Below are 24,767 nucleotides of genomic sequence, written 5' to 3'. Positions count from 1 at the left end.
CCCCCCAGGGTCACGTGACCTCCCCGATGACGTCATCGTCACTGATGATGTCACCGGCATCCGCATCGTCATCATCCTCACTGCTGACGTCACCAGTGACGTCACTGATGACGTTACCGGCATCTGCACCGTCATCATCACTGATGACGTCATCAGTGACGTCACTGATGACGTCATCGGAATCCGCATCGTCATCGCCATCATCACTGATGACGTCATCGGTGACGTCACTGATGACGTCACCGGCATCCGCATCGTCATCGTCATTATCACGGATGCACTGATGACGTCACTGACATCCGCATCATCATCGTCATCATCGCTGATGACGTCATCGTCATCGTCACTGATGACGTCATCAGTGACATCACTGATGGCATCATTGGCATCGTCACGTCACCCCCCAAGGTCACGTGATCCCCCCAGGTCACCTGATCCCCCCAGTACCCTTCCCTCAAGAGCTGCGCTCTAATTCGGTGTTACAGGGAGTTGTAAACGGCTTTCACTTTTTTTCTAGTATTTTTCGGAACAAGAGCACGATTCATCTCTAAAACATTCTATTCTACGCTGTGTGCATTTTCTAAAGGAGCACACTATGCAGGGATAGAGAAGTGTTTGTTATCGCCAGAAAGATCCAGGGTGGTCTTCGGGATAAAGCCATATTACTCAGGGCAGTGTATTCCCTTCGAGTGCCACCACAGACTACGCTAAGACCCTATGGTGGCAATGAAGCAGCTCCGAAGGTGCATCGTCACGGCGATAATCGTTCTTAAACGTTTCTTTATAACAAACAAAACCAGTCACGCACAGAGAGTGCGCCGCAATTGATCTCCTGCGCTGAAGCTTTGAAGGTATCGTGGCGCTCTCCGGTGGCGGGCGACAGAGTGTCCAAACAGTGTTGCCAGTTTAGCGGTTTTCTCTCTAAAATTAGCAGTTTTCTCATTCGTCTACTTGAAAGAAAAAGAAATGGCCGTTTTGCAGGATCTTTTGATTCTTAGTGGTTTCAAGTCATATCCTCACGGGTGGTGAACAAAAGAAGAATAGGCAGGAAGAAATGAACGTTTAATGTGGCGAACTTGTGCCAAAAATGAAAGGGTACAAAAGATAATAACAGAGCGTCGCGGGCGTCGAACTCGGCGTAACAGCAGTGTTGAACGCTGGGGCGAGACTGACTCCGATTCGCCACGCGGAGCGCCTTATGTACATGAGTAAGCTTCTGGAATAATCGCCGTAGAATGTTCGACGCGTAGAACATTCGGACCTCGAAGAAGCTCCCCCAACAGGATTCTCGAATTTACCAGAAAAATAAATTGCAGGATTAACAAAAGGTGCGTCGCCCTCAGGGTAGCTAAACTCGTAGAACAAAACATTCTTCGCTTTCTGACGTAGCGGGGGGAGTGACCAAAAGAACGCCGCAAAGTTTCCTCCTCCCTGCGCGCGCTCAACTTCGCAACTTTTGACGAAAAATCCCCCGCGATCCCCAGGCGGTGCACGAGAGCACAAGACAGCGCGGGGAGGCGAGCGTTCACGCCGCTCGCTCTACATTGTCTTTGAGCTCTCTAGCGAAGACAATCCCATCATGCCTCGCCCAGGCGAAAAGCGAGAGCAGACGACGAGAGTTCGGCTGCTACGATGAGGTATTCGCACAGCGAAATAAAAAGGAAACGTTGGTTTTCTGCTCGAAATCGCGTCCCGCGGGCTACAAACTCAAACGCGAGCTTGAATTGTAAGCGTCTGATATTTCACGAAGGGACGAATCGACGGCCCGTTTTTATTTGCAAAATTTGAGTCGTTTTGTAGCCATACAGACGCTGAAACCTATCAGTGTGTAATGAAAGGCCAAGGACAACCACAGAGGCCGCGAGATCTAGCATCATTTGTGTAAGGGTGAAAAGTGGAACCTTTTTCTTCAAAGCTCCCACAGCAGAAACCTGTGACGCATTCACTCAGCGTCCGGGAAGGCTAAACATGGAGACGTTGCCCGAGACTCAAGCAAAGTCATATTTGAACGGCAGCTATCTTGCCCCGTCATATTTTGTTTTGAGAACGCTCTCGTTCTCAATGCCCTCACCAGGGAAATAAAAAGTCTTACGAAACGTATTGCTAGATGTTGCAAAGAACTAGATTTAAGCCGTATCCTTTCAGTGGTTCACTCATAATACTATGCTTAAAACGAAGCATGCTCTTGCGCGTACAGTGCCATGAATTTCCTCAAGTGTATGCTGTTTTGTAGTCAGCTGGTTTCGGAAACTTACACCGTCTGTAGATATCTCAGACAGCCGAGTTGCTTAAGTGGAAGTCATCGCAAATGTAAGTTCCAGTTTGCAGACACCAACGTTTATATAGATAAACGATGGCAGCGACTGGGCACTCTCGCATTCCCACCCATCACGTCGAACAAAAAAGCGCTAGTTTCGGTTTGAGGTCGGTACTTTTCTACAACATCTATAGCACCAGCATCAGTCTGCACTCGGTGCATTCGGCAATTTCGTTGGGGGCCTGTTCTCCGTGCAGCACTCGGCGGGTGTCATGCATTAGAACTCTCACAGTGCAAGTCTGGATCTCGAATCGGGAGCCCGTCACTGGCCTCACCGGCGGCCATTGCTTGACGACAGGCAATACGCCGCGTCCTGTCTAGTTCTCCCTTCGTTTTCCTCCTTGTTGTATTGGCCTATTACACCATGAGGCAATACACGCAAGTCTAAGGGAGAAACCGCAAAAATTGGAAGCTTGTACGCGGTGCTCGAGGGCGAGCATTTTATGACGTGCTGCGATAATTATGTCTGGTTCTTGGAGATGAAATAGACACTCCTCAAGCGTTTGAACATCGATTAAAAAAAATTGGCCGGAGCATGATTGACTTACCGACGTAGCTTGCTTCGGTTGCGAAATCAATGGCACGTTCAGCGACTGAACGGCACGCTCCGAGTTTCAGTTTGTCCCGGAAGCACTCACAGCAGTTTAAAGAAAACGCTTTCACTATGAAGCACTATGTACAAGCGGTCAAAACGATGCGATTGTCCCCAGTAAAGGCATTCTAACTTATCGTTTGCTGAGCTTTGATGACTCCGAAATCACGGATGACTCCACAATAACTCTCGGTATCCCTTGTCTCATTAAACACATCACAGTTAACGCCCAGCAAAGTCGCCCTGGACCCTCAACTACACAACATTTAGTTAAACAAGGTTGGTATTCTAACGCGTTAAACATTTAATATTGCCCACAATATTAACTGTTGTTTGCGGAAACACGATAGAAGTTTCATGGTAGAGAACAACCTACTAACGTAATAAAATTTAGTTTTTCCGTTTCTCCTATAGCATGCATTAGATCGTGTCAAGCGATGACTGCCGGTAGTGCCGCTCGACCCCAGCAATACAGGCCACTATCCGCGATCTAGCCTCCTAAGAAATCAGTGGTGCAAGTGCTATTAGACATAAATCGTTCATTTGCATCGGTACACCAATACCTGCCGGATGTCTGTACGAGGCGCAAAACCGTACATTCGGCCAATATTGAAGCCGGTTTTTGGCCGATATTGCCTCGACACTCGCCAAGAAGCAACGTGCTGTTTCGGCGACTCGTTCGCGTAATTTATTTGTTCAGTCATATTATTGGATCCCGGGCCACTGTGTACACCCCAAAAAAGAAATGTACTGTGGTAATTACACCTTGACGAGACGCAGGTATGTAGCCAGAATTTTGTTTAAGGGGGGGGGGGGGGGGCGTCGATGACAAAGTGCTCTATGAGGGGGAACGTGGAGAGGAGGCCCCAGCACAATGGAAGATTTCGGGGGGGGGGGGGGGGGCGGGCCTTATGCCCCCCCCCCCTTTGGCTACGTGCCTGACGAGAAAGGGTATAGTAGCTTTACATCTTTATAAAAAGGTGTAGTGCATTATCACACGTTTTAAAAAACGTGTTAAAAAATCACACATTTTTAAAGGTGTGAGGTTTACATTTCTTTTATAAGGTCCATCGCTACACTTATTAGGGTGTTAGTTATGGGACACCCCACTTACATGTATAAAGGTGTGAAAATGTTTAATGTGTATATACCTCTAACGGAAGACAATCTCTTTCATGTGATCACATCGCGTGCCGATGAAACGATATGTCGATGACACGTCGTTCGATGAACTGATTTGACCGCCAATGAGTGACGACTGCCAGTAGAATTTCGGGGAAAAAATTCTGCCGGCTGCCGGGGGACTCGACCCTACCCAAGAATTACCCCGGTTCTTGTTTGTTTCCCAACATTCTGAATTGCACACCAGCTTATTAGTACCTCTTCGGATATTACAGAAAAACAAACCCCCCCCCCCCCCCCCCTCCAAAAAAAAAAAAGAAAACGATGGCAGCCGCAAAAACTCTGACAGCCCGGCTCACAGTCATGTGGGAGACTGACAGGTGCTCGTCAGTCGCCACCATGCCTTGAAAGCTACCGGTTCCGAAGAACCCGTGCGCGCAGAGAACTCGTTGTTGCACGGTCCGAGGCGGCGAACGAAGGTCGTCGCAGAGTCAACGCACAACGGCTTTCGATAGCCGGTACTGTCGCCGAAAGTCGTCGTCGGGGAGTTGAAAGGCGTCCCCGGTGGTCTCAGTAGCGACGCCGAAGGTGGCCGAAGATAAGCTCGGCCGCAGCGTACGGCACCGCCATGTTGACAAAGTTTAACTTCGCCTCGATCCGAAGCGAAGATCTCGAGCTCAAACCACGGCTCTCGCAATGTTCGGAAACGGCACTTTGACGTCAGCGACAACTTCGACAAACGAGGTTTCTTTTTTACACAAACTTCGGAGGGAGTTTGAGCGTCAGCAGGTCGCCTAGGGACAATCTGCAAAGCATTAATTTTAGCTTGGCGTAGGGATGTAGGGTCAAATGGGCGCTACGTCATCGGAGAAGCCGTTCAATCAGCGGGCTCCTCGCGCCCCTCACGCGCCGCACGCGCGCCTCGATGAACTTTGCTACATTCTGCCTCTCTCAAAGAAATGAGAGTTCGAATGATTGACACCTCGCTCGGCGCGACGTCAGCGTCGCGAGAGTCCAATTAGCGCGTTCCGCAAACTTCGGGCACAAAATTGTGCTTGACGAGTTTAGCAACCCAGGAATAGAACCCTGGTTTTTCGCGTGGGAGGCAGGCACGATAACCGTTAGACCACGCGCCCGCTGCCTCATTGGCCAGCGGCGCGCGCGGCATTACTCAGCCCTTTTAAAAGGTGCATCGCCCCGATGCAACACAAAACAAAACATAGCAAAGAAAAAGAACGGTAAACTAAAAAGTCATTTGGAACACATAAGGTCCACAGTCCTATCGAGCGTAGTACGGCTTCAGGCGCCCGAGGTTGACGACTTCAGGTCGTTGTGGTCGGCGTGATGATGTTCTTGTTCCGTCGGGGATCACCTCGTAGTTCAGACCTCTAAGTCGACAACGTACCTTGAAGGGCCCGAAATACCGTTTCGGAGTTTCTCGGTGAGGCCTTGGCGGCGAATCGGTGTCCAGACCCATACCCGGTCTCCGGGATGGAAGTGGACGTCCCGACGACGAGGGTTGTACCGGGTAGCGTCGACACGTTGTTGGGCTTTAGTCCAGAGTCTGGCGAGCTGACGGACTTCTTCTGCCCGTTGGGAAACCAACTGGGCATCGTCGCTTCCGTCGACAGCCGGTTTGTGGGGTAACATTGCGTCTAGCATTGTCATTACTTTGCGACCATGAACCAGTTGAAAGGAAATTACCCTGGTGGTCTCTTGCACGACCGTCTTGTAGACAAATGTGACGTACGGCAATACGTCGTCCTATGTCTTCTGCTCAACGTCGACGTACATGGAGATTATGTCGGCGATGGTCTTATTGAGTCTTTCCGTCAGCCCGTTGGTCTTCGGGTGGTACGCCGTGGTGCGACGGTGGCTGGTGTGGCTGAGACGAAGGACTTCCTGTGCCAGCTGGGCCATGAACGAGGATCCACGGTCTGAGATCAAGACTTTGGGGGTGCCGTGCCGGAAGACAATGGACTCGATGAAAAACTTGGCGACTTCCACAGCCGTTTCTGATGGAAGGGCTTTTGTCTCGGCGAGATAATCGGTTGCGACGGTTATCATCGGTTTCCTTGCATCGATGGTGGGAATGGCCCAAGTAAGTCCATTCCGATTTGCTATAACGGGGCAGATGGCGGCGCAATAGGCTGAAGAAGTCCTGCCGGTCTCGTCGGTGGTTTTTTCCGTCGTTGACACTCGTGGAAAGATCGGTTGTAGTGTAGCACTGTCCTCGCGAGCTTGGGCCAGTAGTATCTTTCGCGTATCCTGTCCAGAGTTCTGCTGTAGCCAAGGTGTGCCGCCGTCGGGTCATCGTGGCAGGCTTGAAAAATTTCTTCTCGAAGACTGGAAGGGACCACCAACAGCCACGCCGTGTTGTAGCTGCTCAAGTTCTCCTTGTAGAGCACACCTCGTCGGACGGAGAAGTTTGGCAGTGTTCGTACAAAACTGCGGGGAACGGCGCTTCCTTGTCCCTCTAAATTCTCGATGAGTGCTCGCAGCTCAGGGTCATCTCGTTGGAGTGCTGCCATGTCGCTGACATCCAGAGCGCCGAGGAAACACTCATCGTCGTCCTCTTTGGTGCAGGCAGGAGCGGCCTCGACTGGGGCCCTTGACAGGCAGTCGGCGTCATTGTGCTTCCGGCCGGACTTGTACACCACGGTCATGTCGAACTCCTGCAGTCGTAGGCTCCACCGGGCGAGGCGTCCGGAGGGGTCCTTCAGATTCACCAGCCAGCAGAGCGAGTGGTGGTCTGTGACCACGCGAAAAGGACTTCCATACAAATATGGGCGAAACTTTTTTTTTTTGCCCAGACGACAGCGAGACACTCCTTTTCAGTAGTTGAATAGTTGCTCCCCGCATTAGACAGCGTCCGACTTCCGTATGCGATGACTCGCTCTGAGCCGTCCTGCATTTGGACTATTACTGCACCCAGTCCGGTGTTACTGGCGTCGGTGTGGATCTCGGTTTCAGCAAACTGGTCGAAATGGCCAAGAATTGGGGGCATCTGGAGTCTTCGTTTGAGCTCATCGAACGACCGCTGATGTTCTTCTGTCCACTCGAACTCTACGGCGTCCTTCGTGAGGTGTGTCAGCGGTGCGGACAGCTTGGCGAAGTTTCGAACAAAGCGCCTGTAGTAGGCACAGAGTCCGAGAAACCTTGTCACGGCCTTCTTGTCAGCCGGCGGTATAAATGCAGCTACGGCGCGGGTCTTCTCGGGGTCAGGTAGAACGCCTTTGTTGTTCACGACGCGGCCGAGAAACTTTAATTCCCCATAGGCGAACCGGCACTTTGTTGGCTTGAATGCCAGGCCGGCAGTCTCGATGGCTTGAAGCAAGGCTCGAAGTCGTCTGAGGTGTTCGTCCAAATCTCGTGAGAATACCACGACATCGTCCAGGTAGACGAGGCAGCTCTGCCATTTCAGACCTGCCAGCATGGTGTCCATGACGCCCTGGAAGGTGGCTGGTGGTGTACAAAGTCCGAACGGCATCACTTTGAATTCGTACAGTCCGTCGGGAGTGACGAAGGCAGTTTTCACCCAGTCATGTTCGTCGACTTCAATCTGCCAGTAACCACTCTTCAGGTCCATCGACGAAAAATATCGGGTGGCGCAATCGGTCTAACGTATCGTCGATGAGGGGGAGCGGATAGACGCCCTTCTTCTTTACAAGTACAACCGGGAACGCCCATGGACCTCTTGTGGGTTGAATGATGTCGTCGTCGATCATCTCCTGGTCTTGATCTTGAATCATTTTCCTTTCCTTTAAGGAGACTCGATAAGCGACTGGTAGACAGGGAGTGCGTCGTCGTCGGTAGTAATGCAATGTTTCGCCATTGGCGTTTGGCGAACTTTCGATGTCGCGGCCAAACAGTCACTGTATTCGGCGAAGAGATCAACCAGTTGCCGGCGCTTCGGAGCTGGGAGCTTGGGGTCGATGTCGAGGGGCGGCGCTGTCGTGCTCTTCTGCTGTGGCGACGAGGTTTCCTCGGAGATTGCGGTGACCACGGCTGGCGCCTGAAGCTCATCGACGTGGCCCATGGTAATACCCTTCGTTAGGTGCTGCGGCTCCACTCGAAAGTTGGTCGCAAGAACAGTTGTACGTCCTTGGATATCCGTCACGCCTCGTGCGACACCAATTCCTTTTTCGAGGAGCAGTTGGACGCTGCCTCCCAGAAAAGCTTCACCGTGCATGGCTGCGTCGTTTATGACGGTGACGAAAATACTCGACCGCGGCGGTATGTTCACATGGTCGGCGATAACTCGGATAGCGGTTGACATCATGTGGGTCTCCGCCGGCAGCAGGACAGGCTTTCGCAGCGTCAAATGATTTGCCGCGAGGTCAATGACGGCGCCATACTCACAGGAAAAGTCCATTCCGAGGATAACGTCCTTCGAATAGTCTTGCTACAGTGTTGTGCCCGTTACCGACAGAAAGTAACGAAATAGCGTTTACTCGTTAGTTTGGTAGAAATTAACGCGTTATTGCGCTACGTTACATTTTACAAACGTAACGATATACCGTTACCGTTACTTGTCAAAACTAACGAACGTTACTTTTACGTTACTTTTGCTGTTCGAGTACATATGTTTGGCAGAGATGCGTTCGCTTACAATCATGCCTTTGGTCTCGTGAAAAAGAAAGCTTTCACGAAATCAATCGTAAGTCAGTCGGCTGTTAGAAACTACAGCATGCGATCGGGGACTGTTGGAACACAACCAGCCAACCAACACCCCTCATCTTTACGCCGGTTTTAGTAACAGTCCGGTTCATACTATTACCAGAGACTGATGTACCTCACTATGTGGAACAGGACACTGATTACCAGCACACTGGTTATAATCACTTGCTGCCTCTTACCAGCAGTAGCTCTTAATTTTTCTGCGAAAAAAAAAGGTTTTGTGTTTGTAAGTTTCTTTCCAGGTTTAAAACTTTTTTTTATTTCTTTTAATATAACTTTAGTGAAGTGAAGACTGATCAAGCGAAAGATTATTCTGTGTACAAAAGTGGGTCAGGAACTTTCAGGCAGCGAGGGGGAGAGCGAAAGCAAAAATTCCACAAAGTTTTTTTTTTTTTGTAACTAGAGAAACGAGCAAATCGCTTCGCCACTATAGTCGGTTACAAGTCAAGAAGGTAGGAGAAGCTCCTCCCACAAGCGTGTTGCGGCCGTTTCAAATCTCTCCGCAATCGAAAGAAGAGTTCACTGGAAACGCTCCTTGTTCCGCTTCAATGGATTCCAACTTGTCTCCGATCCCACCTTTTAAGAAAGCGATCTTTGTATTCATAGGAGGGGGAACCGAGCCCCTAATAGCAGCCTTCGTATCCACCGGAGGGGGAAGCTAATCCCCGAAAGTCGTATTTGTTTCCATCGAAGGGGGGAAACTCTCGTGGCTTCCACAATGCTAAGTCAAAGTCGAAAGACAAAGCAAATATGTACAGAAAGGCAAGACCCTCCTCGCGCGTTGGCCGCGGCGTCGCGGAAACGATGGGACGTTATTGGATGCGGAGGTGGTGGAGGGATTTATGATGCCCTCTGAGGGCCATTTCCCGCTACCTTCTTAACCTGTAACCGACTATAGATGTCCACTGTTTTAAACTAATATCTCCCCCCCCCCCCCCCCCGCTGTCCACCTCTGCTGCACAAAGAAGAGGGGGAAGAGGAGGGAGGGGAGGGGAGGGGAATGTAACGCAGTCGTTCGTTCAAACCTTGTGGGTGGTCACACTATGAAAGAAAAAAAAAGGAGGACGAACGGAATTAGCTGGTAGCCGAAGGTTTGCTTCGCCTTCGAGAAGCGAGATAATGTCGCCTTTTAACGGATGTCTCTTTTGGTCAGAAAGGGTTTTTTTAAGTTTACTGTGACGGATGCTGGTTCCGTGCAGCCATAAGCTTGTGCAGGATTTTGAGATGGATGGGTGAATAGATGGACGGATAAGTGTAAAACCCACCGTTCAAGGAAATCAAAGGTTCAGAAGTCTGAGCAGCAAGATACGGCATTGCCTGGGCGTTGCGTGCTCGAGCGGAAGTAGTTGCCCCTCAAGCAGACAATCTAGATCGTCCATTGAGCTTAGTGACGTAAATTTAGTTCGCCCTAGCGTCTCCAGTTTCATGCACAAGATTGCTATTAAAACGTTAGATGAGGCGTGGTGACCTTTTCCAAATACCTAGTGTATTTCACCAGTTTTGGTCAAAAGTAACCAGTAAAGAGTAGCGTAATTTGATAGACGATACCGTAAAAAAGTAACGAAAATACTTTACTCGTTAGTCATTCAAAATACTAACGAGTACGTTACTGCGTTAGCGAAAAATGTAACGCGTTACCAGTGACGTCGTTACTAGTAACGCGTTACCTCCAACACTAGTCTCGCAGAACGACGAACTTCACTAGTCACGACTCACCGTGGATCTCGACGCGAGCAGTGCATCTCCCAACTGCTGTGACGAGGTGCCCTCCGGCGGTTCATATTTGAGGACCATCCCACGGCGTCGTGACTTTTCGAAGGCGGCGGGAGATCCTCCCACTCAAGACTGAGTAAGCTGCCCCGGTGTCTACGAGTGCTGATGCGTCGTGGCCGTCGATTATGACGTTTAAGTCGTTCGACACCTTTGCAGGAGCGTCGTTTTTGTCTCTGGTAGCGTTCGAGTGGGGGCCTTCCGACGTTCGTGGAGGATCTTGGCGTCGGTCGTCTTCGGCAACTCCACCTCCAAGGGTTGCCGCGCCTAGTTTCCTCGGCGTGGAGGGAGGGGTGACAGGCTTTCACGTCGGGGTCGGTGCATCGGCGAAGCTGGACGTCGTAGCGAAGGCGACCGGAACTCTCGGCGGGACCCAGGCTCGGGGGACTGAGGTCGTCGCCGGTAATCGTCGATCTCCCGAAGGCGTTTACTATACCGGGGGCGCGGGTCGTTTGCAAACGACCCGCGCCCCCGGTATAGTAAACCGACGACTCGGGCTGCGCGGATTCCACCCATGGGTGGAATCCGCGCAGCCCGAGTCGTCGGTTGGGCATCGACGGTACACATGGTCAGCTTCCCCGCAGTGGTAAAACAGCGGGCGTCGGTCGGCCGTCCTCCAGACATTTGTTTTCCTTGGCGCAGGTCGGTCTGGGTGAACGTGCGCCTGATCTTCCTGTCGTCGGGGGTACTGCGGCGTTGGGGCATCTCTTCGGGGTGGCGCCGTGGCTTGGCGGGGAGCTCGCGGCGGTCGTCGGGCCATGGCAGCGTAGCTCAATGTCGGTTCCTCCGGTGCCACCTGGTGACGGGAACCTCTGGTTGGAATGCCCGATGCACTTCCTCTCGGACAGCCTCGGCGATGGAAAGGGTTGGCGGACGGCTGGTGGTTGGCAGCAACCTTTGCAGCTCCTCCCGGATGACCTTCTGAATAATTTTGCGGATGTCTGTACCAGGAGCATTTTCGCCGCTAAGCAGCGCGGTTGCAGTGACGCTTGGATGCGCTGGTAGTGGGAAGCTCGCGATTGGAGGGCGCGCTCGATGTTTGTCGCCTCGGTGACGTAGGCGTCGACGGTTGCCGGCAGGTTGCGAACAAGGCCTCCGAAAATGTCGTCTCTCACGCCGCGCATTAGGATTCGTAGCTTCTTCTCGTCTGTAGCCCGAGGGTCGGCGCGGGCGCTCAGGCGCTGAACATCCTCTACGAAGCCGGTGACGCTCTCGTTGGGGCTCTGTGTCCTGGTTCGCAGTAGGTCCTCGGCTCTCTCTCGGCGGTGATGGTTGACGAACGTAGCCTTCAGATCGGTCTTGAAAATGTCCCACGACGTCAAAGAGGACTCATCGTTCTCGTACCAGTGCTTGGCGGTGCCCTCAAGGGAAAAATAGACGTTGTGCAGGCGCTGCTTGTCGGTCCAGCCAGTGTGGCGGGCAACGCGTTCACACTGGTCAATGCAGTCTTCGACGTCTTCGTAGAGTTCACCGTGGAAGGGGGCAGCCGTCCGCGGTGCGACGGGCATGTAGATGACGGGAGAAGCGGCGGGGGCTTGCGACTGGTTGGCCATCATCGTCTTCTTCGGCCTGGGTTTGTCTGGCAGCAGACCCAATTCAGGGGACTGACCTCTGGTACGACGGCTTCTTCGGACTCCGGCGTCTTCGGCGAAGGGTAGCCTTCCGGGGATGAGCACGTCGCTTGGCCGGGATGTCCTTGGAGGGGTACGATTAACGGGCAAAGAACGGAGTACACCGCACCTCCACCAAAATGTCACGGGTGGTGACCAAAAGAACAATAAATAAGCAGGAAGAAATAAACGTTTAATGTGGCGAACTTGTGCCAAAAATGAAAGGGTACAAAAGATAACAACAGGGCGTCGTGGGCGTCGAAGTAGGCGTAACAGCAGAGTTGAACGCTGGGGCGAGACTGACTCCGTTTCGCCACGTTCTAAGCGTCCCAATGTTCTAAGCGTCGAACATTCAACGCCGATTATTCCAGAAGCTTACGCATGTACAATCTCCGGCAATATGAAAGACCCACTGGGAGCGCGTGGCCGAGGCGGTGGCTGGCGGGGGCGCTGCAAGCGCTCCGGGCAATTCCATTCTGCTTCGAGGGGAGGGCGCTCACTCGGGGCTCAGCACAAACTGATAAGTGCGTTTCGCGTTAGCTGAGCCCGAGTGAGCGTCCTTTCCTTGAAGCAGAATGGAATTGGCCGGAGCGCTCGCAGCGCCCCCGCCAGCCACCGCCTCAGCCACGCGCTCCCAGTGGGCCTTTTATATTGCCGGAGACTGTACATGCGTAAGCTTCTGGAATAATCGGCATTGAATGTTCGACGCTTAGAACACTGGGACCTAGAAGACGCCCAACAGGATTCACGAATTTACTAGAAAACTAAATTGCAGGAATACCAAAAGGTGCGCCGCACCCAGGAATCGAACCCTGGTTTTTCGCGTGGGAGGCAGGCACGATAACCGTTAGGCCAAGTGCGTGGTGCCTCTTTAGCCAGCTGCGCGCGCGGCAATATGGTAGCCCTCTCTCTGCGGATCTAAGTTTTCTCGAGCGTACATCTATGCATATTAAATACCTCAATTTCCGTGGGAAGTTAGAGTCACATCCGGTCGTCCTATTTGCTTACTTTCACTTGTTCGTCAAAGAAATAAAAAATATGCCCCAGGCGTCTCGGGCGCATCTTCACGACTTTGAGCCGCCTTGTCCGTATACCTGAGAACGACTTAATATATGCCAGGCCTTAAAGGGGCCCTGAAAAAAAAAGTTTTTAACAGTCTAATTGGGAAACGCGACTCAACAAATTAATTTTATGCGGAAAAAACAATTAGAGCAATTGAAGCCGCGAGACGTGATTTAGTCAGCAGTCACCTCCTTTCCACTTGTTTCCTCTCGGCATTCCGGACATGTGGAGGAGAGGTTGATCCCCTTCGCCTTCACGACCGAGATCGTTTCAGAGTGTGAGAGTGACATAGCTCTAAAATCCGCTGCACTAAAAAACAAAACAACATTATAGGTGCGGGGAACTACAGTCCGTATCAGCCGCCCTCCCTCCGTCCCCTCTCTCTCGAAATGATGCAAGGTGTTAGACGTCCATATCATCCAAATGTTAGTTTTTTTTTTTCTAAATCTGTTAAGGTTTTTTCTAGATTTAATTGCATGATTTCCTAGGCTTTAACAACCAAAGCAACTTACTTACATCTTAAGGGGACAGCGACAATTCTACAGTTCGGTTTAGCGATTGAAATCGTTGTATTTTAGGTTTATGTTGACGAAGCTTTACCCAGGCATGCTGCTTGCGCGCCACACACATTAGTTTGACGATGACAGCAATGCTCCCTTCTTGACCGGCGACAGCGACACCAGTGAGTGGGAAAAAAGCCAGTTTTTACGTGATGGGAGTGTGACACAAACTGAGGGTCGTCAGACGACGTCCGACGCGCGCGCGCAGAACGCATCTCACAAAAGGTCCATTGCGTTCTTGCCTTCAAAGATGGTCGGCAAAGCGTCGGGATCAGGCGAGCCTTCTTTAGCCCCAAACCCATACGTACATACATTGTTCTGAGAAGACAAGTTCGGAACACGTTCCGAGCAGACAACAAGGTATTCGCTCGAACTGCGTAGATGGAACCCACCCTTTTGAAATCTCGCTGTGTGGGGAAAGGGCGGTAAGCGGGGGGAACAGCTGCGACGAGCGCTGTTCGTGAAAGCTGACGGCTACACTTGAGTGCGGCAGGGTGCAACAGCGCGAGTCAGTTGCTTCGGCGCTTCGAGTATTCCGCAAACCGTGAACAAACAAGAGAACAATCAACACGTCAGGCGATGGAGTCAATAGCACGACCTGTCAACGGATAAAAGCAAGCGCTATGTAGCGGCAGAACGACGAAAGCTCGAAAAGTCAGTATAGCCTACGAGGGAAGCGCAGTCATCCGCGGCGGGGCCCCCCAGCCGGACCTTCTGTGACGTCAGCGCGACGGGCTTCCTCCTCTCTTCCTCTCTCCCCTTTCCTTCTGCTTCGGAGGGGCATGGCTTCTGACCTGCTATCTGAAGGTGATGGTGCTTAACTTTAATTGGGACTGTTACATACAGCGGAAAGGCGTGTGCATTGGTTCGGCAGTGGCTCCAGTGTTGACGGAGTTATTTCTCAAAACTCTCGCCAGAAAAATAGATTTTGTTATCTTTTTGGGTGTCTGTGGGGTTTTGGTTCGGAGGTTTGTTGATGGCATCTTAGCTTGGGCTCCGAATCAACATTCCGCTACTGAGATCAAGAACTTTATTTTGACTGCTACACCGGAATTAAAATTCACCTCTGAGTCAGCACAAGATAAAGAGTTGCAGTTTTACACTTTCAACTATTGAATAAAAAGGGGCATTTCTGGTCTGATGGAAAGGAAACTGCGAGGATGATTCTTTCTATATAAAAAAAAAAGAAATAAAAAAACTCCTAAACTGGGGAGCGGTAAGATCACTACTTGACACTGCACAAAAGAAATCTTGTTTTCATTGTGTGGGGAACGCTTTCGGTGTTCAAATAAAACGTCTTCTGTTGACGGCCGGGGTATAATTTAGAGTTTATCGTTTGAAGTGTACGTAGACAGCTTGCACGCGCATCGCGGACCGCTGAGGAAGTTTAAGGCAGAACCTTTGCGGTGATTTCATATTTTTATGGTATTTCTCACAGCCTAAAGGCTTTGGGGGCGAAATTAAGCGTAAATGTGTTTTTTAAAACGGACTTTCGTTTGGACAAGCTCACCCCGTTCGCCTTCGGACGTGAGGAATGTTGCGGGAAAAAAACATTGAGATCCCTCTGTCTTCTGTGTCGCAGAGGTGGTCTATAAGATCCCTTTTGATTTCGGGTTGTTTTATGTTGGACAGACAGGGCGCTGCTTAAAGGGACACTGACAGGGTATCTATGCTCGCCGAAGTTTTTAGTTGGATATGACATATGAGATCCCAACAACCCAGAACACAATTTGCGGCTCGAAATTCGGTTTCTTTCCGCCCGAAAACCGCCGATCAAGAACTGGCCGTTTCGGGTCTTGCTTACTCTCTCTTCCTTGGTCACGGGCCGTTTTCTAAGGTTTCAACGCGACAACCAAATTTAATCAAGGTCGTTGGTCACTGAAGGCACACACTCAACATTAAAAATAGAAAAGAATATGAAACCCATTTTTTGTGGCTATCAAAAAGCTGCAAATACGTTGATTGAAAAAAAAAAAGGTCTACAGAGAACCGGAAGCATTCTGTGCGTGCGTCGTTTCGCGTATCGTGGGAGTCGCGAGACGTAATGGCAGCGGACGACGGGCGTTGGACCTCTAGTTCAGAATTTTCTTTCCCGGTACCGGCGAATTCTGTCTTCAATGAAAAGAGAAATTTTGGACCGATGAAAAGAACTGATATTCAACCCGTACGACAGGCCCGACCACCAAGCCGGTTTGCACGAAGACGTCGCCGAGCCGTTGTCCCTTCCCGTGGCTGATGGCATCGTTCGCGCAAACGTCAAGCACGAAGTGCGTACTTTGAGTTGAATATTCACCCGTACGATTTCTTTACTAGGTGCGCATGTCGCTAATGCGTGGTGATTCCCGACTTCGACCCAAGAGTGCTTTTGCTGGTGGGAAATCGGTAGCAAATTTTCCAACTTACACATTACCGGCTGTATTATTAGTGAGGAAGGACTTCCTCCAGTAGCTCAGTGGAAAGACCTCCGCTTCACACGCAGCAGGACCGGGCTTGATCCCCAGTGATAGCGTACCTTTTTTTTCCAACATTTTGCTGTTTACATTTCTTTTTTTTTTAGAATTCTCACTGAAAAAATTAACAAATGTTGTGGTCGAAACGTCGCTGAACTAAATGGTATGGGATTTCTTTTTTGACACCTGCCAACTCAATGCAATCACTTTCCACAAAATGCAAGGAGCATATAAATCAGGTAGCGTCCGCTTTCTGAAGTGCCCGTCGCTGTTCTACAGGAATTGCAGCGAGCCATTGGTCCCGATCCCGTTGATCTTTCGGAAACTCTGTCGCAGAATCTCACTTTTTGCCGGACGCAGGACATGTGACCCAGCCCTTCACGCAACATCTTGGGTGCATTCTTTTCGAAGCCGATCGCGGAAATTCACCACGGGCACTCACTACTCATCACCAACTCATCAATTTACAAAACAAATCATCTTAAAGTACAGAACAGCGAACGGAACAAAGATAACTGCAAAAGAATCGCACGGCACACAGTTCCCGCCACGCCGTCACGGATATCGTCTGCTATGCAGACGCGAAAAAAAAAAAAAAGCGCACGGTCGGGTGTAGCCACGTGACTTCCGCCACTCAGTGTCTCCTCTCTACTCCTTCGACCTCAGTACGCGGGTTTCGGTTTCCATTTCGAACAGTTGCGTCTTCTGGCTTTATTAAGAAATATAAGCTAATCTTTCGCGAAATATTAATTGGGTAGTCCTCCGACACCAAAATGAAGCGCCTGGCAAAAAATTAAAAAACAAAAATTTTGGGGGGTGTCAGTGTCCTTTTAAGTGAGCGTCTAAAAGGAGTGTAAAGATTAAGGTGCAGAGTTCTTAATTATCAAATCACGTTGGTTCGTATAATTTGTGTTCCCCTCTTGGGGATGAAACTTCCCTTCTGTGCAACGAAAAAGATTTGTTTAGAAGGCAAATTATGGAGACTTTGTGCATCCGCGACCAGCCGCCTTCGGTTATCAGTGATCGGATGAAAGAGTGTTTGCTTGTCTGAGTGGAGCTTGGGAAACTTAGGGGGCGGGGGCGGGGGGGCGGTGGGGGGGGGGGGGGGGGGGGACAGGAAGCGGTTGCTTGGAAGTAGAAAATCTCGCTTAGGCTTTAGCGGTTTGGAAGTCGCCTTGTGTGTTAGCCCTTGGTGTTATTGTTGTTCGGGTGGCGGTTACCTTTCCAAAAGTGTGGAGCCGGGAGTGGCTTATGCTATCTGGGTGGAACTCATTGATCGTCTCGTTTATGCATTCGACTTCCGTCTTTTTCTTTCTAGTGCTGCATGTGTTTGGAAGTTGATTTATCGGTGTACTCAAATCAATAAATTTCAGTTGCGTTTGAGATTTTGTTGTCTTCGTCCGTTTTTTAATGTTCCCCGATTCCGGGTTTACAGGATGTCGATTCCTTACCAGCTCGCCTGCACTCTAGCAGTGCTTACAATTCTACTTTGAATGCGCCTTTCCGGTTAATCCGCGCATAAAATCACCTAACCATTTAATATTGTAATGGCTAAGATCTAATTAGCCTGGCTCGGGTGCTTTTCTCATATTTAAAACCGCTTCAGTCTCCCTTTAACGAACTTAGAGTTTGCGCTAGCAAAATGCAGAACTGGCTTCTTCCGTCCTTTGCCTAAACACCCAGCAAATCCCCCCGGGATGGATCGCCATACGAAGGTCTAAGAATGTAGAGTTCCGTGGGAGGGGTACTCCCTTTGAAAGACGAGGCCCGCGGGGCCCCACGAGAAGGCCTCCAGGATGGTCTCAGGGTTTGTCTGCTCTTCATGTATGATTCGGTAGTCATCTACATAACGGTGCACCCGGCATCCCGGCGCGGAATTCTCCAGTCGCTCCCTGATGGCCCGAACTACATACATGAGAAACACCTCACTCAGAACCGGTGCAAGGCACGATCCGATGCACACCCTCGCTGTATGGGGGTGCCAGGGTCATACATGCCCCTGACACCCCCAAAATTACATTGACACCCCTTCAAAAAATTTCATTTGTTTGCCAGGCGATTTATTATGGTGTTGGAAGACTACCCCAATAATGTTTCGCAACAGAGTCACTAATATATTTGGTAAAAAAAAAAAAACGCTACTGCTCGAAAACGAAACTAAAAACTGCGCGCTGAGGTCGGAAAAGTGAAGAGGAAAGAGTGAGTGGTGGAAGTCACGTGACAACACCCGACCGTGCGCTTTTTTTCCGTCCTTTTTTTGCGCAGCAGATGACTTCTGTGGCGAAGAACAGTTTGCCGTGCATTTCCTTTGCAGTTATGTTTGTTCCGCTCACTGTTCTGCACTTCAAGATTAGTTTTTTTGTGCATTCAAGAGTTGGAGATGAGTAGTGAGTGCCCGTGGTGAATTGCCGTGATCGGCGTCTAAAAGAATACCCCCAAGATGTTGCGTGAAAAGCTGCCTCGCATTTCCTGCGCCCGAAAAAAGTGGCATTGTGCGGCCGAGTCTGCCCATGCTTCCGAAAGATCAACGGTAGCGGGACCAATGGCTGACTGTAGTTCCTGTAGAACATTTACGGGCACTTCAGAAAGCGGACCCTATCTGATTTATATGCTCCTTGAATTTTGTGGAAAGTGATTACATTGAGTTCGCAAGTTTCAAAGAGGAAATTAGTTCAGCGACGTTTCGTACACAACATTTGTTTTCTTTCATTAATATTCCTAAAAAAAGAAATGTAAAGATCACAAAATGTTTTGAGAAAAAAAAATAGGGTACGCCCACAGGGGATTGAAGACAACCCACTATTGTACGATGGCACTTGCAACCTCGAGCTTCAATTTCATCGCGGAGGTTTACCTCGAGCCACTTAACACGTCGATCGAAAACAAGGATTGCATGTGCACTCTAAAAAAATCGTGTGTCTACTTTCTCATCACACACTTAATAGTCAATGAGAGCAATCCGTGGCGCGAGCTCGGTGAATCATGGTGTCGAACGGGTGTTTAGGCCTAAAAGTAAAGTCGGCGCTGGCACACTGAGCAACGTGAAACGTCACGCTCATTGTCCCAACGAAGAGTTCATTTTTGGGTCTCAACACATATTTGCCCCGACTGGGCACGGCAGCTTCTCGGACATGAGGCTTAAAAACCCTTTCGTCTTATCGTACAGATTTTGCTCGACGTTCTGCTGGTGCCTATCAGCGTGGATGATGCAACCCTCGGCAAGATTACGGTGTCCGACGTCCCGCTGTCTGCATCCGTCATCAGACGTTTTGACCAACCGGACACAAGCGAGCGTCACAAGCATCGGACCCACCCACTTCAAAACGAATACCCGCGGCCCATCTTCGACAAGCCATCGTCATCGACAGCTTCGTTTGAGGCTATAAAACCGGGCAGCGGGAGGCACCACGACACTGGGCACGGCAGCTTCTCGGACATGAGGCTTAAAAACCCTTTCGTCTTTATCGTACAGATAAGGAGGCACTAGTACCTATCTTTTCGTAGTAATAACGTGTGCCTGATCTTGCTGCCTTGCCCACGGTCGTGTTATTCATTGTTGTGCAATGTGATCGTGTATTTAAAAATGCTACTCCTGCTTAGCGGTGATGTTGAGGTTAACCCTGGTCCGGACATGAAGATTATAATGGAACAGCTTAAAGCCATTGCTAAAGATATACAGGACATAAAGAACGAAAAGGTCACAACAAATGACAGACTCTCAGCCATCGAACAAAATCTAGAAAGCTTTAGTACGCTCCAAACTACCGTCAGTGCGTGTCGAGAAAAAATAACTGAACTTGAAGCTAACATCAAAACTATTTCTAAAAAGCTAGACGATTTGGAAAACCGAAGCAGGAGAGCAAACTTGATAATCTATGGAATCGAAGAAAAAGACACTGAAAACAGTGAAATACTTGAAAGAGTGGTTTCAGACGAAATCTTCGGAAAGCTTCTTAACACGCCGATATCAGGCATCGAAAGAATTCACCGTCTGGGAAAAAAGACGGACCAAAGAATTAGACCTGCCATCCTAAAACTACTTGACTGCAGAGATAAGACAAGAGTGCTGAAAAATTGCTTCAAATTGAAAGGGACAACGTTTTCTATCAGCGAGGATTTTTCACGCCCCGTGCAACAGATACGAAAGAAACTGTGGGAAAGCACTAAAATCAATCGAGATAAAAACGACAAAGTGTTCTTGACTTTCGATAAGGTCAGGGTAAACGGGCAGTTGTACGCATGGGACGATGATAAAAATGACGAAGTTCTAATAGCAAAAAACGATGTCACCGACCACGCCTAGTTGATAACCGTGTTTTACCGTCTAATGTTACAGTCCTTAATTTAAACGCAAGAAGTCTTCTAAATAAGGTAGATGCACTAGAGTCTATACTCTTGGAATACAATCCAGAAATCGTTACAGTAACTGAAACGTGGCTACACCCGTTAATATCTGACAGCGAAATATTGCCACCAGACTACATTATTCTAAGAAAGGATAGATTAACAAGGGGTGGTGGTGTAGCAATCATCTTAAAACGCGGTCTTTCTTATGTGCCTATGCCTGAGGTAAAAAACGTGGAATCTTTATGGTGTAAGGTCTCCTTTGAAAATTATTCTATTGATGTCGGCGTTGTTTATCGTCCCCCAGACTCTGACCTACAGTATCTTCATAGCCTCTATGACTACATGCTAGCAAATATTAAAAGCGACAAAATCATCATGACGGGTGATATTAATATGCCCGAAATAAACTGGGACTCGCTGCACCCTGGCCTGGACACTGCTGATGTTATTATAGACATGCTATTTGCGTTCAATCTAACCCAAATCGTCAGGGAACCAACCAGGGTGCAGGGATCGTCACGGAGCTTGCTTGACGTAGTGTTCCTCAGTGACCACTTTCCTCGGGCTCAAACTTGCGTAGAAGTGGTGGAGGGGATATCTGAGCATAAAATTGTTGTATGCACGGTACCTGTTCGTAGTTCCGCCATCTCCCATGGCTGCGCCAAATACGTGCTCGATTTCTACAAAGCCGACGATGCTAGCATTCAAACTTATCTTGCTCATGAATTTAACGATTTTCAAGAACTCTATGATGGAACTGATATTAGTATTGACAAACTATGGCAAAAACTCAAGTCAATTATTAATCACTGCATCAGTAAGTTTATTCCTAGTAAACGTAAAATCATAAGGAAGCTAAACCCATGGATTTCACGTGAAATCATTCACCTGAAGCGTAAGCTAAAAAGACTAAGAAAGTCGTCCAAAAAGCGTCCACTCACCAACCACAATTCAACTATATCGGAACTATCCAGACTGCTCAAACTGAAGATCAAAGAAGCAAAGCACAAATACTACAATATTACCCTCCACAATTCTATGAAAGCATCACCGCAAAAATTCTGGAACCATATAATTCCCACAAAATCTAAAACTTCCAACATAAGTGCCTCGGAGGCACAAAAAATGGCAGAAGAATTCAGCAGTTTTTTTAAGTCCGTCTTCACAGCTGATAATGGCAAAGAAAACTTAACTCTACCTTCTTAAACCTACGCAGATAAAGATCTTGGTGGCTTACACATTACAGAAGCAGGCGTTCTTAAACTTTTACTCGACTTAGACGCAAAAAAGGGTACGGGTCCTGACGAAATTCCTAACATGTTATTAAAAAAATACGCTGAATGGATAAGCAAGTATTTAGTGCTAATTTTTAGCAAGTCTTTGAGTCTTTCTTTGGTTCCCGTAGAGTGGAAAGTCGCAAAAGTTATTCCTATTCATAAGTCTGGCGATAGCTCTTTAACTTCTAACTACAGACCTATATCCCTAACGTGTACTTGCTGCAAGATAATGGAACACATAATTTTGAAATTCATGACAGAATTCACTGAGAAACATAATATACTAAATGCACACCAGCACGGCTTTAGGAGAGGTTTGTCAACGACTTCACAGCTAATCGAGACACTTAATGATTTTTCGATGGGTATAAACAATAGAAGACAAATTGACGTAATTTACTTAGACTTATCAAAGGCCTTCGACCGTGTTTCGCACGTCAAACTTGTAAAAAAACTTAAACATATTATGGGGGAGGGACCGATAATAAAATGGATAGAGGAGTATTTAAGAAATCGTTTTCAGTTTGTTTATTACGAAGGACAGGTTTCACAACCAGTTGCAGTAGAGTCGGGAGTTCCACAGGGCTCTGTCCTAGCTCCACTCTTATTTCTTCTGTACATTAATGACATGGTTGATGGCACTGACGCAAACATAAGGTTATTTGCAGATGACTGCATTATTTATCGCGATATCTCATGCCAAGATGACCAAGCAATATTAAACAGATCTTTAAAGAAGGTAGCAGACTGGTGCAGTGAATGGCAGATGGTTTTAAACACTGAAAAGACGGTTTGTATGTGCTTGACCAATAAGAAAAAAAAATGTTCTGGAATTTCCTTACAGCTTAGACGGTAAAATTTTGCGCAGAGTCACTGAATACAAATATCTAGGTGTCGTGATAACGTCTAATTTAAACTGGAATGCACATGTCAAATACGTATCTAGTAAAGCGCTCGTCAAAGTATTTTTTCTAAAAAGAACGTTAAAACACTCTAGTCGTGAAACCAAGTTGTTCGCATACACCACACTCGTTCGCCCGGTATTAGAATATGCACTCATTGCTTGGTTCCCACATATGCAAACCAATGTCAACATCCTCGAAAGTGTTCAGAGGAAAGCGATAAGATTTGTTCACCACAGGTATGGTCGCTTTGATTCCCCTACAGAATTGCTGAAAAGATCCAGCCTACTGACCATTGCTGATCGCGCCAAACTAGGAAGACTCAAATTTTTATATCTCCTTTTAAACGACGCCTTTAAAATGGACAAGAACAAGTATGTGAATTTTCCCAGGCAAGAACAACAAGACATAAACACTGCAATACATTAACTGAATACTCTTTCAATAATAATACTTTTAGGTACTCTTTCTTTCCTTCAGCTGTAAGAAATTGGAACAGCCTTGATCCGCTGTTTTTTAGCTACACAAATGTGGATGCGTTCATTCAAGCTCTTGAACAAGACCTTCTCAGCAAGTTCATCAGTTAGTTCTTTCTGTTATGTTCTGTTTCGTTTGTTTCAATATGAAAGGAAGTGACGATTTCTAAGAATTACTTATTTTCGCGAGCCTCAAAAATTGTGTCTGTTGTTTTTATTTGTACCATACCTGCTATAATCCCTCAATGGGGATTGGCAGTATTTTGAAAATAAATGAAAATAAATTCACCGAGCACGTTCCGCTGATAGCTGTGATTGGCTATTAGGTGTTTCATGGGACAGGAACGCACCTGATTGTTTAGAGTGAAACTATGCGACAGATCTAGCAGAATGTATGTGCGGTTTATCTACTTTTGTAGTTGGAAATCATTTTCCCGCAGTCAAGCTCAGGTGTTTCTTTTTTTTTTTTTTGCTTCTGACCTCATATTATATTGCCATAAGCTCTGGCACGTAGGCATGGAATCCCAGTTTGGGTAAAGTCTGAATTTTATATAGTGCGTACTTTGGTTTCTTTCGCTTTGCAATGTGAACATCCCGATTCTCATTTGTGCCCTGTGACCTGTATTTTGCATACTTTGGAAAAATAATTTCATGACAATTCTACTTGCAGGTCTCCCACCTTAAGAGATTTGACGGCTCAGCACTTGCAAACAAGGCTAACGGCATGATGAATAGTTTGTTCTCATAGGAGTTCGCCGTCACCTTCACCTACAGGAGATCGACGGGCAAGCTTGTGTTCGAAGGGACGGCAGCCGAGAAGGCCGTCCGTCGTAAGTACTCCCATTAAATACTATTGAACGCAGTGAAGGGTAATCTGGAGTTCGAAAGGTGATCATGATTTATAATGAAGTGAATTCGGATTAGATCGGCAGCGACGACGAGCACGGGGAATCGAAGAACAAGAACGACATATGAAATAATGTAGAATAAATCGACGTTTTAGATTAACAAATAAGTTCGTAATACCAATATAGGAATCATTACAGATAATGATCCTGATGTGTATCAAGCCATGAATAAAAAGCAAAAAAATTGTCACATATATTTTGGGTTTTTTTACGGAGGTCCCTCTGCTAAGGATCACCGCCCGATCGGTATGCGCTCCGCCCGTCACCTAGGGATTGACATAACAGGAGAAGACAGCGAATGAGTTTACTGTACCTCCCGATTGCCCGCCGTCGAGAGCCGGTAGTCCGGGCCCGCCGAATTCTGTTGTCACCCGTCGATCAGAGCTCACAGTCGGGGTCCGTGTCCAGGCCTGCGGATCGCTTTTCCCACGCCAGCGCTGCGGAGGCTGGCTGTCTCGGGCTATCAATGCCCGAGTCTCGCTGCGGAACCACCCCGGAATCGTCATAGCGCAGTTCGTATGGCCAGGGCTCGCCGTTTCCGCCGGTCTTGCTCCAGACCTCGCTGGTGGACCGCTCCGGTGTTCGCCATGGGCCAGGCCAGGCAGTCCGGATCCAACGTTCCTGCCCAGCTTTAGCCTCGCTCAGCACGCACTGTCTCGCGCCAGCTCGTGACTTCTCCGCCGACCGCCTGTCG

General features: G+C 48.6%; 1 protein-coding gene and 1 pseudogene across 1 annotated transcript; both read left to right on the top strand.

Annotated features, from left to right (window-relative positions):
* LOC120841831 overlaps positions 1 to 20,466 on the top strand; it is a 28,529-nt pseudogene extending 8,063 nt beyond the window's left edge.
* Positions 20,467 to 20,501: 35 nt separating this feature from the next.
* LOC120841832 lies at positions 20,502 to 21,716 on the top strand (the record flags this gene model as incomplete). Its single annotated transcript, XM_040212825.3, has 1 exon — positions 20,502 to 21,716. A coding segment is annotated over one exon (1,215 nt), but the record flags the coding sequence as incomplete, so codon positions are not given.
* Between the last annotated feature and the right edge of the window lie 3,051 nt (positions 21,717 to 24,767).

Source organism: Ixodes scapularis, unplaced genomic scaffold, assembly GCF_016920785.2.
Source record: "Ixodes scapularis isolate PalLabHiFi unplaced genomic scaffold, ASM1692078v2 ptg000795l_1___fragment_3__unscaffolded, whole genome shotgun sequence".
Lineage (NCBI taxonomy): Eukaryota > Metazoa > Arthropoda > Arachnida > Ixodida > Ixodidae > Ixodes > Ixodes scapularis.
This window is presented reverse-complemented; position numbering and strand designations above follow the sequence as displayed.